Below are 16,684 nucleotides of genomic sequence, written 5' to 3'. Positions count from 1 at the left end.
GCAGCTAGACACTGTTTTCGCTGTGGTTCCCCTTCCCATCTAATCAGGAATTGCACACGTGAACCTGGTCAAGACAGCACCAAGGCCGTTACCCCTAGTTACCAGACAAGGAGTTCCAGGGGACGTCGAAGAAGAGGAGGAGGTCGTGGCTACTCCCACAGCACACAGCACATGGCTTCAGCAATGGCGTTGATGCAAGGGCGTGGCCAAGGCAGCAATCTACGCTGGTTGATCGACAGTGGTGCATCTCACCACCTGGTGGCGCCATCTAGTGTCCGTTTGCAGAATTGCAGACATTTGCAAATCCCTAAAGTTGTGACAATGGCAGATTCAACTAAACGTTCCTTAGAGACCGTAGGCACAGTGTTCTTGAATTGTTTGCAAACAGAAATTGATGCCTACGTGCTAAAGGGAATGAAGGGGTGTATTTTGTCTGTGTCAGAACTTGATAGAGTTGGGTTTAAAACTGTGTTTGAAAATGGGGTTTGCACTATTTCAAAGAATAACGTATCTCTTTTGCAGGTGGAATGCAGAAATGGGTTATATTATTTTGAGACAAGTCCAGATGAAGTTGAACAGGTTCATGCTGGTTGTGTGAACACGCCTACCCATAATTCTTGTGTTCATTTATGGCACCGCCGTCTGGGACATATTAATTTTCAGTATGTTAAAAAGCAACCTGAATTATCAGAAGGGTGCAAAATGAACAAATGTACTAAGTATTTGGATTGTACTGCATGCAAAAGGGCGAAGGTTCATAGATGCAGCTATCCCAGTTCAGATAGGAAATCTGACAAAGTATTCCAACTTGTGCATATGGACCTATGTGGCCCAATGCCTGTTGCTAGCATGGGAGGTTCGAGGTATGCACTGTGTCTCTCGGATGACAAAACAAAAGTCACATGGTTTTTTCCTCTCAAAACAAAAGCAGATACTGCAGAAACAGTTAAAAATTGGGTTCATGCAGTAGAACTTGAATTCGGTACTAAAGTACTTGCTTTTCAGACAGACAGAGGGTCAGAATTTACCGGGTCTGTGTTGCAGAATTTCTTTAAGAAAAAGGGAATTAAGCATCGTCTGTCTACACCTTATTCCCCCCAAGAAGGAGGCGTGGCCGAACGTAAAAACAGGGTTCTGCAAGAGTTGGCAAACTCTATGTTGTTTGATGCTAAACTCCCTCAAAGTTACTGGGCGGAAGCCTGGCAGGCAGCTACTCATATTCTGAACCGAGTATATAATTCTGTAATTGGCACTACCCCTTATTTTGCTTTATATGGGAAGAAGCCCAAAATTAATTACTTTCGGGTGTTTGGATGTCCAGCCTATGTACTTATCCCAAAAGCGTTAAGGAAAAAGGGAAGTCCAAGGGCTAGGAAACTCATCTTTTGTGGGTACGAACCACACGCCAAATCTTGGAGATTCGTGAACCCAAATGGGGATACTACAAGAGTGGTCCTCAGTAGGAGCGCTGAATTTTGTGAGCAATCCGGGTGGACTCACTTACACGGTAACCCTGACATTTTGAGAGATGATTTAGGCATTCATGCTGAGAATGAAAGTCCACAGAGTAATGAGCCAGAAGGGGATGGTGCACATGGTTCAGATGCAGATTCTGACCAGGCACAAGGTTCTTCTCCTAAGGTAGAAAAGCCAAAATCTAGGAGTGTTCCAACATCGCCACCCAGTAGGCCTAGCAGACAGCAAAAGCGAAGCAGGTCACCTGCAACACCAAGCCCAAGGGAGGTATCTAAACGGAGGTCTTTATCCCTAGAGGCACATCCAGATATAAAGTCTGAGACAGATTCTGACAGCCAACGGTCAGAGGGGGCACAAGAGGAACAATTGCGCAGATCAAACCGTGCCACAAAGGGCAAGCCGCCAGAGCGGTTTAAGGTGACAAGTGTATACGTAAATATGGCACAGTGTGAGCCAGATAGCTATATGGAAGTACAACAGCTTCCAAGCTCAGAAGCCGCAAAGTGGCAGGAAGCAATGGAAAAAGAGATGGCTTCAATGAAGTCTCTCGGTGTGTTTACAAGTACAGAGCTTCCAAAAGGGCAACAAGCTGTAGGTTGTCGATGGGTATATCGTTTAAAGCCCACAACTACTGAAGAGTTGCAATATAAAGCCCGACTAGTTGCAAAAGGGTTTTCGCAGCGCAAAGGTGTTCACTATTCTCAAATCTATGCCCCTACTTCAAGATCGGAGTCACTAAGAATGCTTTTAGCCTCTTCAGCTAAGAAGGGAAATAAGCTGTTTCATTTTGATGTCAATGTGGCTTATTTAAATGCAGACTTACAGGAGGAAGTCTATATGACACCACCACCGGGTTTTGAAGGAGACAAGCCAAACCAGGTCTGGCGCCTACACAAATCCATTTATGGGTTGAAACAGTCCGCCCGTAATTGGAATTCCTGCTTAAATGATGCTCTAGAGAGCATGGGGTTCAGAAAGAGCGCAGCAGATGCGTGTCTTTATCTAAAAGGCTCGGGATGTGAACAAGAAGCAGTCTTGATATTTGTTGACGATTTATTATACAGTGGAAAGGACAATAAACTTGCACAACAATTTGCCACAAAGCTTGGAGAAAGGTTTCAGATAAAATCACTAGGCAATGTATCTGTTTATCTAGGAGTTAAAATTCAGCAAGATGAAAATGGGAACTATTGGCTCAGCCAAGAAGCTAAGATCCAGCAGTTGCTGGAAAGGTTTAAAATGGACAACTGTGCTGGTGTTAAAACCCCAATGGAGTTAAGTTACATAAAGGATGCTCAAGCCGAGCAACAAGCAGAGTTCTCTAATCCCGGGGTTTACCAGTCAGCGATAGGCAGTCTACTCCACATTGCACAGTGGACTCGGCCCGATATAACATATGCTGTCAACATGCTGTGTAGACAAGCTGAAAAACCATCAATGCATGCTTGGCAAGGAGTAAAAAGAGTTTTAAGGTATCTCCAAACTACCAAAAGGTTTCGCTTAAAACTATCAGCAGAGGGCAGCACACAACTTGAATGTTGGGCCGACAGTAGTTGGGCAGATGCTGGACCAGATAGAAAATCAGTGTCAGGAATGGCGATAAAATTTGGAAATGCACTAATTGGTTGGAGATCAAGAAAGCAGTCACTTATAGCTTTAAGTTCAACTGAATCTGAGTTTAATGCATTATCAGATGTATGTAGAGAACTGGAATTTTATAAGCAACTGGTACAAGAATTGTTTGGAGAATGTTCCCTACCTATCAGAGTGTGGGAAGACAATCAACCTTGTATTAAACTAGCTAAATCAGGTCAATTCAAGGCACACACAAAACACTTGGATATCTGTTATCAAAATGTATGCCAAAGTGTAAAACAAGGTTTAATTGAACTAAAGTATTGTCCAAGCCAAGAAAATCTCGCAGACGGTTTTACGAAAGCTTTGAGTCCGCAATCTCATAAATGTTTCTGTTCAGGTTTAAATTTGAATTAAGGTTGGTACAGCTCAGTGTTACGAGCGAGAGGGGGTGTTGCTATCAAAGGGTTAAAAGGTAGCAGAAACGCTCTAATCACTGAGCAGCTGGAGGTCATTAGGCTTCCAGGAACATGAGTTTGTATAAATAGTCTCCCGTGTGTTTGTTCTCTCCCTTCTCCCCTTTTGGGCGTGTTTGCTGATATGTGTGGTTCGTCGCCGGGTTTTTTTGTTTTTGTAAATAAACCTTATCTTTGAGTTCCAAACCGCTTGCTCCAAGACTCCTCTTTGAAAAGATACTGCCTCTCCTGCCCTTCTAAACCGCTGCGCGAAATGCTCTGCTGTAGTGGGACTTGTGACGATGGAAGCGCACTGGGCATTTACATTAAACTAATTAAAGTTTAATGGGACAGGTACAAAACATTAAACAATTGGATAGAAGGGATATGCCCCAACTGCCCCCCCCCCTTCAACCTGGGACACTTGACTTGATGTTTCGGGTTTCATAACAACTGATTGCACTCAGGGCAGGTGGGATAAAAAAATAAATAAATTTATAAAAAATAATAATTAAAACTTCTAGTTCTGTGTTGCATTTTTCACAAACAAGTAGGGATGCTTTAGCAACCCCTTCTGTTAAAAGGCTTGTGGAGGAAGGGAAAAGGACTCCTTAATTGGTTTTGCACTGCTGGAAATATGGAAGAAAAACCCAGAGGTTGCATATACGGTAGCTTCTTTTTTGAAGACTGCCCTGTGAGTCATCAATGGTTCATGCAAAGGCTTGGGGATGCATTCTGTTAACTCCTGTACTCATAAGGCTCCTCAGTGCCAGCGAAAGTTATAGCATGGGAATGAAAGAGCAACAGACTTCCTCAATATATGCTAGTTGGAACAAATTCCTAAGGATAATATGCATGGCTGGGCCAAGAAATGTGAAGGTGTTATGCTTCATTATAGATTGACCCCCCTCCCCCGCAAACGAACTAACAGCTGTCTCATTTGTACTAATTAACATGGGGCACAATCGGCAGGTATTTTTTTCTGAGCAAGCTTCCATCAACGCACAAGAGCTGAGCAACAAAATTACTGGAACATCATGCTGGATTGCACTGGATGGCTCAGCCGGCCAGCCTCCCACTTCATATCCCATAATGGCTCATCAAGAACAGGGCTTAAGGCAGGGTGCCTTGAGGAGTGTGGTGGTGAAAGGAGAGAGAGTATAGCTGCATTCAGGCTTCAAGGGTTTTACTGTGCTCTGGCAAATGTGATAGGCAACTGGTCTTCCTCCCACCTTTGAAGTTGCCAGGGGTAGGCAGGAATTGTCCCAGAAGATAAAACAACAAGAGCCCTATGCCAATGGCCCCATCTAGTGCAGCATCCTGTTCTCACAGTGGCCAAGCAGATGTCTACAGGAAGCCTATAAGTAGGACATGAGAGAAATGGCACTCTCCCACTCCTGATCTCTCAACAGCTGCTTTTCAGAGGCATATGGCCTCCATCTGATACTGGAAGTCATATGCAGCCATCATGACTAGTAACCAGTGATAACTGCCCAGCAGTGAATAAAACTACCGTATTTTTTGCTCTATAGGACGCACCCGACCATAGGACGCACCTTGTTTTAGAGGGGGAGAACAAGAAAAAAATATTCTCTCCCTCTTTGCGCAGTGCCCCTTCAGAGAAGCGGCAGGAGAAATGGAGCCCCTTCCAATTCTTCTCCCGCTTCGCTGAAGGGGCGCTGCGCAACTCTCCCTCTCCCAAATTGCCTTCGCCTTCCAGTGAAGGCAACCCGAAGCCTCCGGAGCGCAGCGGGAACTCCCACTGCACTCCAGAGGCTTCGCGTTGCTATCGCTGAAGCCAAGGAGCCTGCATTCGCCCCATAAGACGCACACACATTTCCCTTTAATTTTTGGAGGGGGAAATGTGCGTCTTATAGAGCGAAAAATACGGTACACAATTCCTCCCCCCTTCCCCCCTACAATTCCCAGGGTGGTTTAACAGCCAATCCCTCTTTCCAGAGAATTATGGGACTAACAACTCTCAGCACCCTTAGCAAACTACAGTTCCCAGCTCAAGATGACTTTGTTGCTCCAGCAAGCACAGCTGGAAAAGGAAGGCCTTTATACTCCTTCCGGCTCAGGAAGATCCAATGGCCAGCTGGGGATTATGATTACGATATCTTTATTGTCATTGTCCCTTGCAGAACAATGAAATTGAAAAACTACATAAAACTACATAAAACATTCAAAAACCCCATAAAACTCTAAAACCCCATTTTAAAATACACTATACTACAGAAACCCCTTAGAGACTGGGGATAGGACTAGATGAGCCTCATGGTCCTTTCCAACTCTACAGTCCTGTGACTCAATGGGCAGAGGCTGCTGGGAAGGTTCTCCAATAAGAAAGCTTCCACCTGAAAGTTCAGTGGTTCACCACATGGGGTAGCAACACTAAAGACACCAGCAAGTATAATTCTGCATCTATCTACTTGCTGCTCAGGCCTCGGACCATATTTTTGCTTTGGCACATCCATTTGCTGGTATGCAGCCTCCAGAAAGTCACTCAAGAGGAAAAGCCGCCGTCTTCAGAGCCACATGCAGGCAACTTTCCATTTGTGCACATTCAAGGCATGCATGACCGCGAACATGTGCATCACCGCAAACCTGGAAGTGGCACAAAAGGAGCAAAAACAGACCCAAAAGAGTGCAAAACAGCAAAAATGGCATGAAAACAGTGTCAAGCAATCCCACGAGCCTTTGCAAGTGCAATCCCAGCAGCTCTTGCACCGACCTTTGAGGCCTGTGGAGAGTTGGAGTTTGAGCAAGGAGGTTTGGAGGGAGTGATTGTGGTGTTTGTTCCGGATATATGTGAATTCACTTAAACACGTTGGAACGTAACCCCCACGTAAATGGGGAGTTTCCTGTACCAACTAGAAAGCAGAAACTTTAACGCCCCCCCCCCCAGCCTGAGCCTACCCAGTCAAGCACGGGATACAAAGCTCAAGAGGAACTCTCACATTTCACAGGGCAGGAACGACCTGCTGCACAGCATGATCTGTGCACTTGCTTCTACCCTCTCCCACAATAACTGAGCAGCCTCAAATCCCCTGCCCACTTCCAAACCAGTTATCAGAAAGACAAACCATCTGTGCACAGGCTTAAGCAGGCTCTCCTCTTCATTAGCTTTTCACAACCTCAAGGCCTGTGTAGTGTCTAGTGATGTCACCCAGCCAGAAGTACTACCCTCTTGGCTAGTTGCCAGGGCTAGAAGGATGCACAGCCAGCAATTTATTTTTTACAAGCTCTTCTTTCTGATCCTGTCTACGTGCTTGCTGTCACCGTGCATAGGTATGCACTACTAAAGCACTGGGCAGGAGGGGGAGTGAGAGAGATTGTTGGCAGGGGAGCCCTCTGCACCATGCATTTAAAGCAATACAGTATAATATTAAACAGCCATGGCTTCCCCCAAAGAATCCTGGGAAATGTAGTTCTGTTTGCTAGCCGACAGATCTTCCTTCCCCTGAGCTACAATTCCTAGAATTCCCCTGGGAAGAGGATTGATTTTTATATCACTCTGACATTTGCAGCTCTCTGAGGGGAAGAGGAGTCTTCAGCACATGAACAACTGCAGCTCCCAGGATTCTTTGCAGGAAGCCATGACTCTTACTAGAACAAAAAGACCTCTAAGTGGGTTACAGGAGACAGTCTAAAATAATATGTAGAAGAAGAAGAAGGAGTAGCCAAAAAACAAATCAATAAAATAAACACTAATACCAAGCACTGAAAGAGGGTAGAACATAATTCAATAACATAAAATACAAAGCTGAGGAAAACCCTGTACAGCCCCAAATAATGAACGTTTGCAACTAAAACCATATTTTAAAGGAATTTGGTGATTGTTTGTAAGCTATTTGTCACCAGAGATATCGGGTTGGCAGTCTAAAACAGTAATAAATAATAATTCTGGCCTGAGCTCCATCCCTGTCAAAAAGTAAGGGACAATGGGCGAGACTCAAGTTCACATGAAATTTTCCCCAAAAATTCCTTCACTTCCCTGCTCAAAAGTACCAGGAAATTCCTCCAAACACATGAACCACCACCACCCCCCTGACGGGAAGTCTACACAATACAGATTTATCTCCACTGAGCTCTAGCCCAGCCACAATGAACTGCAGTAAGCAAAGCTCCATTCTAAAAAAACTGCAGGAAGGATATCGCAAAACGAGACCCAAGCAGGAGACAAGAGGCTAAAATTAGGCACCAGTTCAGGCTATCATTTGATGCCAACAAGCAAAAGGGAGAAGGTGTTTTTTTGTTTGCTCAGAAAGGCCTCGGGGACACACTCTCCCTGCAAACCTTCTAGTGGAAACTGAGAAGGTAACAGTATGCGGTTTCTCCTGTTTCCAGCAGCTGCGCCAGGTAGCACCTCCTCCCCCCACAATAAGTAAAAGGCTGGATTTAAAATGAAACACAAGCAGCTACTGGTTTTGAAAAGGAAGGTCCAGATACAAGGAAAGAGGAGGAGAAGGACTAGCAAAATCTGCGCCCCCCCCCCATTTCTCAAACGTTTTTCTTACACTGTGAAAAGCATTTTGTTCTCAGGGCACTGAGAAATTTAGGGTCAGCTTAGGGTTTGGAGCTCATCTTATCATCATCACAAGGTGGTCAAAGATAGTGTTTGTGTTTTCCTTTCCTTCAGAAAGATTTCCCTAGCATTCCTTCAGCCTCCCTAGCTGCTCAGACTTCCTGTGTGAAAAAGCCCTATGGGAGGAGTTACTATTTCATTTAACAAAATTTGTATACTGTCTGTTTGCAAGAAAGCTTCTAAGTGGCTTACAAAAATATGAAATAAAACATTAATATTCTTGGGTGGGGGAGTTAAAAACAAGTATCAAAAAACATTCAAAAGTAGATAAAGAGATAAAGCTCATTAGAGCTGTTCGACAGTGGAATTTGCTGCCAAGGTGTGTGGTGGAGTCTCCTTCTTTGGAGGTCTTTAAGCAGAGGCTTGACAACCATATGTCAGGAGTGCTCTGATGGTGTTTCCTGCTTGGCAGGGGGTTGGACTCGATGGCCCTTGTGGTCTCTTCCAACTCTATGATTCTGATTCTATGATTCTATGATTCTATGTCTGTCTGGGCTTGCCTAAACAGAACTGTTTTAAGCAGGGGCTGAGAAGAAGATAAGGAAGGTGTGTGCTTGAAATCAATAGGCAGGGAGTTCCAAGGGGAAGGTGTTGCAGCACTAAAACATTCATTTCATTATGTGGCATGTATAACAGTGCCAGTTTTGCAAAGTGAACTGGTTGAGTATATGTGGTGAGGCGATTCTGCAAGTGAACTAGTTCCAAGCCATAAACGGCTTCATACACCAACACCTCGAACCTGAGCAAATGGGCACCCAGAGCAGATCTCCAGGCACAGGTTTAATATGCAGAGAGGTCTCACTCTCAAGGGAAGTCCCACATAGAGTGCATTGCAGTAATCCAACCCAATGGAATTAATCATGGGTTACGTTATGGTACCTTTCTCCTGGGCTTTAACTGAAGTGCAGGAACCCAAAATGGTTGCAGAGTGCAGATGAAAGGCCGAATAAATAATAATAAAGAGATGTTAGGTTGCAGTCCTGTACACCAGGTATGTGGGGAGCTGGTAGCCCTCCAGATGTGAGATGATTTGCAAAGAGAAGGAAAGGACACTGGCAAAAACCTCAAAAGGACACTGGCAAAAACCTCAAAAGTCAGGACAGCCCTGGAGCCCATGACATGAGATTTTCACCAATATTTTCTCTCCCCTTTGAATTAAAAAAATTATCCATTTCTTTTCTCATTCATTGATAGAGAAAGGCCAGGGGATTTTTTTAAAAAAACTGCAGAAATTTTCAGCTCAACTCAATAGTTAAGACATAGCCTTGCAACTTAAATGTTAATACTTTGACCATGTTTAAGAATTGCCAACCCACTGTTTTGGACAGCTTGCTTATTTTCGTTCCTGGGCTGGCAGCGTTTTATGTATTTACTGTATTGTCTTAGCTGGTTGTATAGTTTTGGGTGTATTATTCCTAAGATTTAATTCTGCTTTGATTGTATTGCTGTTCGATTTCTTTATTTTTAATTATACTGCCCTGGGATCCATGCCATAGATGTCAACCGTCCCTTATTTGGCGGGAAAGTCCCTTATCGCAGCGCTGTGTCCCGCTGCTGTCCCTTATTGATGATGTCCCTTAAATTTCCCAGGTTTCAAAGGAAGCAGCTCCTCTCCCTCCTTCCCTGCCAGCCAGCAACTGTGTTGCTTGGCTGCGTTGCTCACCCAATAAGGAGTCTGAGAATGACTGGGGGGTGGAGCTTGCATGCCTTGTGCTGATCAAATCGGCCACGTTGCCTGGGGACTCGCCTTTGCTCAGCACTTCCCAGCAGAGTGGTGACGGTGGTTTTCCTTGCTGCATCCCCTTTGCCGGGTTGCTGCGCTGTGGGAACCACCGCTTGAGGCTTCGTTTGGCTGCTGGCTGGTTTTTCTGCCTTTGGCTTGGAGGGGCTCAGAAGTTGAAGATACCTGTGTTCAGAAAATCCCTTATTTTGGCTGCTGATCCCTTATTTTTGAGGCTGCTGGTCCCTTATTTTCAAATCTGTAAGTTGACAGCTATGATCCATGCTTTACATGAAACCGTGCTTTTAGAAAATTTCAGAAATAAAACAAGCCCATTTCTTACAATTTTATCAAGGAACTTCCAGCCCACGCCAGAAACAATTACTTTGGCATCCCAGCAATGCTCAGAACCCTTGACCTTTTGCCATTCCGGCGCATATCAGTGCGTTTCTACTGAGGAGTTGTGAACAACAATACTTGACAACTCGGGCAAAAAGAGTGATTTCATAAGAACAGAGGGGAGGTCTTAAGAAAGGCAGCTTTGACTAAGATACATTTGTCCAAATTCTCAAGCTTTGAACAAGAAGAGCAGTTTCTATGTGTGTTTTATTGAAGGAGCAGAATATGCTATGACCAATTCCCACCTGTGAACAGTAAGAAGGCGTCTGTTTTAAAGTGAGCAAGCAACAACCAGCCCCTTAAAGCTCAACACACCCTGCAAGGTAATCCTACATGACTCATAATTATGCCACCTAATTGCAAAGCAGAATTAGTCAGGGGGGAAATATGCAGGATGACTCAGGAGGAAGGCACTGCGTGCAATAATGTGGCACAAAACAGGCAAGCTTACTGGGCTTGCCTGATTTTCTCCAGCTGCTTCAAACAAGCAGATCTGCTTTAGGTTTTCAGTAGTTGTCTCCCCATTGGCCTCTATGTAAATGTGCACCAACACTAATCAATGCACTCATATGCAGGCCTACTCAGAAGCTGTCATGTGACTTCAACTGGATTTAGGAGGAAAGAGTGTATAGTCGGAGAAGGGAACCTATAGCCCTCCAGATGGGAATTGGGAATCTTATCAACATCAGCCAGAATGGCCAGCAGATGACGGAGTCATAGTCCCGCAACATCTGGAGGGCTACCAGCTCCCCACATACCTGGTGTATAGGATTGCAACCTAATATCTCTTTATTCGGCCTTTTAAAAAAATTATAATTTATTGAAAGTTTTACAGAAATTGCTGATGTTCGCTAATTCGTCCCATGTCTGGAACAGAAATCGATCCAGCAAATATGACTTGTATCCACTGTTGCTGCTGCTTTTGGTCCCCAAATGATACATAACTGATTGTGTTTTCCCCACATTAGCATCGCATTTCCTGTGTGTGGAAATGAATAGCGTAAAGTTAACATAATGGCAATGCAGTTTGCGTATTTAATTTCATTTCACCACAGCGGACAATGAGATGAATAATGCAGTTTTTGGTTAAAGTTTAACCGCAGCGGAAGGGAAACAATGGTGCAGGCAACAAATGCAGGGAGGAATGGAGAAGAATGCCTTCTTACATCCCTCCTGGGAACCTCAGATTTGCTTCTGCATAATGTATAAAAATGGCCAGATTGTGAGCATAATGTGGCACTAAAGGGCAATTAGTTTACCATACCTCATTTTGAACTAATGTGTGCCCTTAGGAACAACTTCCTCCCATTATACTCTTAGCAAAGGCCTCTTGATTACGCATACAGCTTACAGGTGTTCTACCCGTCTTTTGTGTCTAAATAGAGACAATGGCTTCCTTTCACACTGTAGATGTTAATCAACTCAGGATTGCCAAACTCTTGCATCACCGATAACTGCTGCTGTAAAGACTCACTGTGCTTCTTACATTTCATTTCTTTCTGGCCTCACTGCTTACAACATATGTATCTGTATCTGCAACGGAGGATTAAACTTAATGGATTTGAATTCTTTTAGATTCGAGTCCAGAAAAACTTATGCCGTAATACAAAATTAGTCCTTCAGGAGTCAAATGTGGACACGGAGAAATGTCCTCAGAAGCAGGGCTGTACACACATTGTCCAGAAAACATATAAAATCCAAGTTCTGCCAAGTTGAATTTTGCAGCCTGTGTGGATTATGCAAAAGCCATGCACATCTGCATATAGCTTAGTGTGCATTATTTATTCTGCTCCTACAACTTATTCAGAAGAACAGAAGCCCACACAGAAATTTCTTCCCACACTCACTTTAAATACCATCTTCTGCAGGCATAAGGGCCATAAACTTGCCTTTTAAAAATAAGATTCTCAAGATGGGAAATTCTGCAGCCGATACCGAATTGAGATTTTTCTGCTTGGGGGTTCAAATGCAGTATGCAAAGTCTTGTTTTTATGCCTTTTATAGCTTTCTCTGCCAAAGTGGACAGGTCTGGGATGGGGTAGGGTAGAAAAACAGCATGAACCTGGAGTTATTTTAACAGAGTGAACACGCATTACATAATGTAATAAACACGACTTTGTGCACTTTCACCAGTAAGCTCTGCTTGCACTACACAATACAGTGAGGTCATGCAGCTGTGTGGGCAGATTGAGCAGATAAACTAAGGCCATAAGTCATAGTGGAACTAGAGTACTGTAGGCAGGTAATGTTGACAACTATTGCTCCACCCACTTTTGCCTCTGGCCCCGCCCACCAATGGCATCTGGCCCCAGAAGGGAATGTGGCCCTTGAGGTGAAAAAGGTTCCCACCTGCTACAGATGGAGGCAGAGCTTTTACCCACAAGGGCAGCGTTTCAATACGTACCAGTACATTCAGTTAAAGCTTAGTGGAGAGAACAGCTGGTATTGACAAAGAGAAGCACATTAACTTGTTGCTGTTTTTTAAGTATCAGTCTGCAAAATTAATGTTCACACTCACTAAATTACATTTTCAGATAGAATGCTTCACAGAGAGGCAGGTCAGGGGTCACGCGATTGTTGGGTCAAGCAGGAGACACATTTAGATGTTAACACGACAACGTAACAAACCACTCAGATTAATAGAATCCAGCTTACTGCTCAGTTCCACTGAGATTTATTTCAACCATACAGCCCAGTTCTCTCAACAACCCTGCAAGGCAGGTCAGCCTGATAAACAGTAACAGCTGGTCCCAGCAGGCCACCCATTGAGCCTCGTGACCAAGCAGGAATTGATTAAGGATCTATTTTATTACAGTATGGCTACCCACACCAAAAAATCAACAAAAAACATATTGCTTGTATTGCTAAGTTTGAACCAGCAGAAAATTCTCTAAGTTTTTAAAACCGCATTTCCCTTTTTAATATAATTGTGTAACCCATTCTAGATATAATCTCTGCCTTCTTGTTTCATGCTCAGTTACTTACTACCAACTAGAATTGTCCCTTAGTGCTTAAACATGCATTGAATCGTTTTGTTTGCACCCTGCTGCCTCACTGCAAAAGACAGTGCTTTGCTTGCACCGCATCAAGTGATGGTGATCGTTGTCATTTTTCTAATGGGCCAAGAAAAGGGGCACAGATGGTATGATTAACACCATTTCCATTATCTCCACTAGCGCACTCCCTTTAGAGAAGGTGAACCTAGCTGTCTGAATGTTTCAAATATAAGTGAGTTCCAGCATACTTCTTGGAATGCAGTATTAAAAATCAGTTGACAACTGAATGCTTTTCCTTAACTCTGTTCTTTTTAAGCCATTGTCTCTCCAAACACAACCTGTAGCCAAGGATAGTTTTTGAGTGCAGCTCGTGGTTAGCAAAAAGAGAGGTCAACCACAAGTTAAGGATGGGCTACATGCTAAGCCAAACCTTGCCTTAGTGTGCTGTAGCAGCAAAAAGGACTAGTAGGTATGATGGCTATGCTTTCCCTCCAATGCCAATGTCTCCAAATACCACTTACTGGGAACTGCAGGTGGGCTACATGTCACTAAGCTCAAGCCCAGGTTGTGGGTTCCCCACAGGGATCTAGCTGGCCGCTAGATGGGCCATTGGCCTGATGCAGCAGGCATGTCTTAAGTGGCAAGCTGTACGAATAAAGAGCATTTGAGCGTGTGACCTTCTACAAGGCTGCAAACAGCTCAGCAACACCCCCCCATCCCACCCCGCCAGCTTGAAAAGCACTTTGCAAGCATGCGAGGCTGTGTGGGCTGGACAGGAACGAGCCAGGAGCTGGGAGCCCGCCCTTCCGATCCCTGCTTTGACAGTTTCTACCAGCTTCGCAAAAGCCACTTAACCTTTCCGCCTCGTTCCTCTTCCACTCAACCCTTTGGTGCAAGGACATGAATACAGAAGACCTGGACTTCCGAGGGGTGGAGGGATGATTAGTGTCTAGCGTTTCCAAGTCCCTCAACTGTGAACCCAGCAAGGAAGGCAAGGGCACCCAAAGCAGAGGGAGTCATTGGAATAGGTGGCTAATACCCTCATTATCTCTGGGAGGCAGCCAGCAAGGGCCAGAGGGCGCCAGGTTCAAATACCACCAATGTCACAGACTCAGCTTGAAGCATTTCTCAAGCCCTGACACTCTCCCGATCCCCTATAAAACAGCAATAAGAACAACCTCCTTCACCAGGTTGTTATGGGGGCAAAGCAGTTTTTAACACTTTCTCCAATCTACAAACCCACCCTTTGTCAAAACAATGGCTCACCTCACCAATCAATTACTACATTTCTTTGTTTAAGGTGACAACATCTGCAACTGCATTTGTATTTGCCCTTGTTATCTCCTGTTGACTGTAAGCTTCCAGGGCAGGGACCTAACCACCTGAAGGGCAGATTACAGGCTTTACTGAATCTACTTTCAAAACAAAAGACTAGAAGCCCCAAAATTCATCAACTGGAACTAGCGGGCTACATGGTGGCTCAGAATAGCTAGTTAGCTACTTCACCCCATAAGCCAAATACTGGGATTTATTTAAGATTTTTATATACCATTGGATTGCAATAAAACGTCTAAGTGGTATACAAAAAATACATAACAATAGCTGTCAATAGAAGACAGCTAAAAACAGGTATTTAAAAACATTCCAAAGATAATCAGAATCGACAATAAGCCAAAAAGATATTAAAACTTCGTCTAATAACAATAATTTTATTATTTGCACCTCACCTATCTGACTGGGTTGCCCCGGCCACTCTGGGTAGCTAATAATAATAATTTTTCATGCCTGCATATGGTCACCTAAAGAAATATGTTTTAAGAAGGCATTGGAAATAGTACAGTAAAGGGGCCTGTATGTTGTCAATAGGCAATGAGTTCCAAAGTGTAGGTGCTGCCAAGCTAAAAGATTTGTGTGGGATGACCTTAAAATCTATAACTGGGTTACTATAAATCAGAGAATCCAACATAGAACTCTAAAACTGGCCAGCAGAGCTGTACAAAAGGTCAGGCTAGATACAAATAATTAGTACTCATATTGCACAGGTGAGAAACACTGAGGCTGATATCACAAGGCCAAGGGTTTTTTTATAATTGCCGTAAAAATATTTTATTTTAATGCTATAGCCACCATACTACAAAGCACCCAGACCACCACCAGCAAATCCCATGATTTATCTTTTGGCCACCCCTATATATAAAGCATATATATAAAGTCTTGGGCTTGCTGATCAGAAGGTTGGCAGTTCGAATCCCCGCAACGGGGTGAGCTCCCGTTGCTCAGTCCCTGCTCCTGCCAACCTAGCAGTTCAAAAGCACGTCAAAGTGCAAGTAGATAAATAGGTATCACTCCGCCGGGAAGGTAAACGGCATTTCTGTGCGCTGCTCTGATTCTCCAGAAGCGGCTTAGTCATGCTGGCCACATGACCCGGAAGCTGTCTGTGGACAAACGCCGGCTCCCTCAGCCAGTAAAGCAAGATGAGCGCTGCAACCCCAGAGTGGTCCGCGACTGGACCTAATGGTCAGGGGTCCCTTTACCTATATATAAAGCATAAGGTTCACTGGTGGCTAAGAATGGAAGAATCTGTCAATATTAATTTCTCCCATTTCTGGGTAAGTTTGTGATATATATTTTTTTAACTTAATGAAAATGCACCAGCATTTTAGTCCACGTTTCTCTTTCTATATTTCTCCCAGTATAAATCTCTTAATAAGCAATGTTTGCCTAATACCGTACATGTATTTGCAACCTAATACATGTATTTGCACATTATTTTCACAAACATAAACACTTATGCACACTTACCCAAAGGATTCACATTTTTGGCTTGGAGAACTGCAAGATTCTGAGAAATGCAAAATTCGTTTCAATCGGTGCATTAAGATGCAACCCAAACTGAATTTCTCACCCACACCTATGGATTGCCTAACGATAGCAGCAACTATAAGTACACTGCCACTGGCAGTATCCAATTCTTGTTACACAGAAGCCATGGAAGTGCTGTTGATTGAACTTGGACCTTTACACATGCAGAGCATGTGTGCTGCCAATGAGTTTTGGCCTCTGCACTATAATATACAAATAATAAACAGTTTAAAAGCCACACAACTGGCCCACATCTGTTCAGCAAGTGCCTTAAGAGCAAAAGACACTCTGCAACCATTCTTAGTTTGCGTTTACACTCAAGAAAAGTAGATTTCAGGGGCTACCCTCCCTTTACAACAAGGAATGACCACTTCTAAGCTAACAGCTGGGATAGGGCTCAACTTAAGCCCAGGCACACCAGGGGTCAGCCCCAGCACCTGTTTGCAACTCCAGGGCTCAACTGTGACTATACAAAGCAAGCACAGACACAAGTGCTCCAAAGTAGCTGCAGAGTGCATTATCTACCACCGAGGGATTGCAGAAAGTCCTGGGAACAATGGGTGTTTATGGAGACTGCCTGATCAGAGGGTGCCATTCCCAGACAAACGATCAC

The 16,684-nt window shown here is 44.0% G+C and overlaps 1 protein-coding gene across 2 annotated transcripts in view; it reads right to left on the bottom strand.

Moving 5' to 3' along the window:
• LDLRAP1 (low density lipoprotein receptor adaptor protein 1) overlaps positions 1-16,684 on the bottom strand; it is a 71,126-nt gene that overhangs the window by 38,257 nt on the left and 16,185 nt on the right. The window contains exon 1 of one of the 2 annotated variants that reach the window (XM_081869466.1): positions 5,943-6,020. The exons of the other annotated variant lie outside the window; for it this stretch is intronic. Coding sequence (XP_081725592.1) covers positions 5,943-5,979 — 37 coding nt within the window. The 5' untranslated portion in view covers positions 5,980-6,020. Of the gene's footprint in view, positions 1-5,942; positions 6,021-16,684 lie in introns of those variants that run through there. 2 annotated transcript variants of the gene reach the window in all.

This window comes from Podarcis erhardii (genome assembly GCF_964252035.2).
Source record: "Podarcis erhardii genome assembly, chromosome: 7".
Classification (NCBI taxonomy): Eukaryota; Metazoa; Chordata; class Lepidosauria; order Squamata; family Lacertidae; genus Podarcis; species Podarcis erhardii.
The sequence above is the reverse complement of the archived record's forward strand: the minus strand, read 5'-3'. Positions and strand labels throughout refer to the sequence as shown.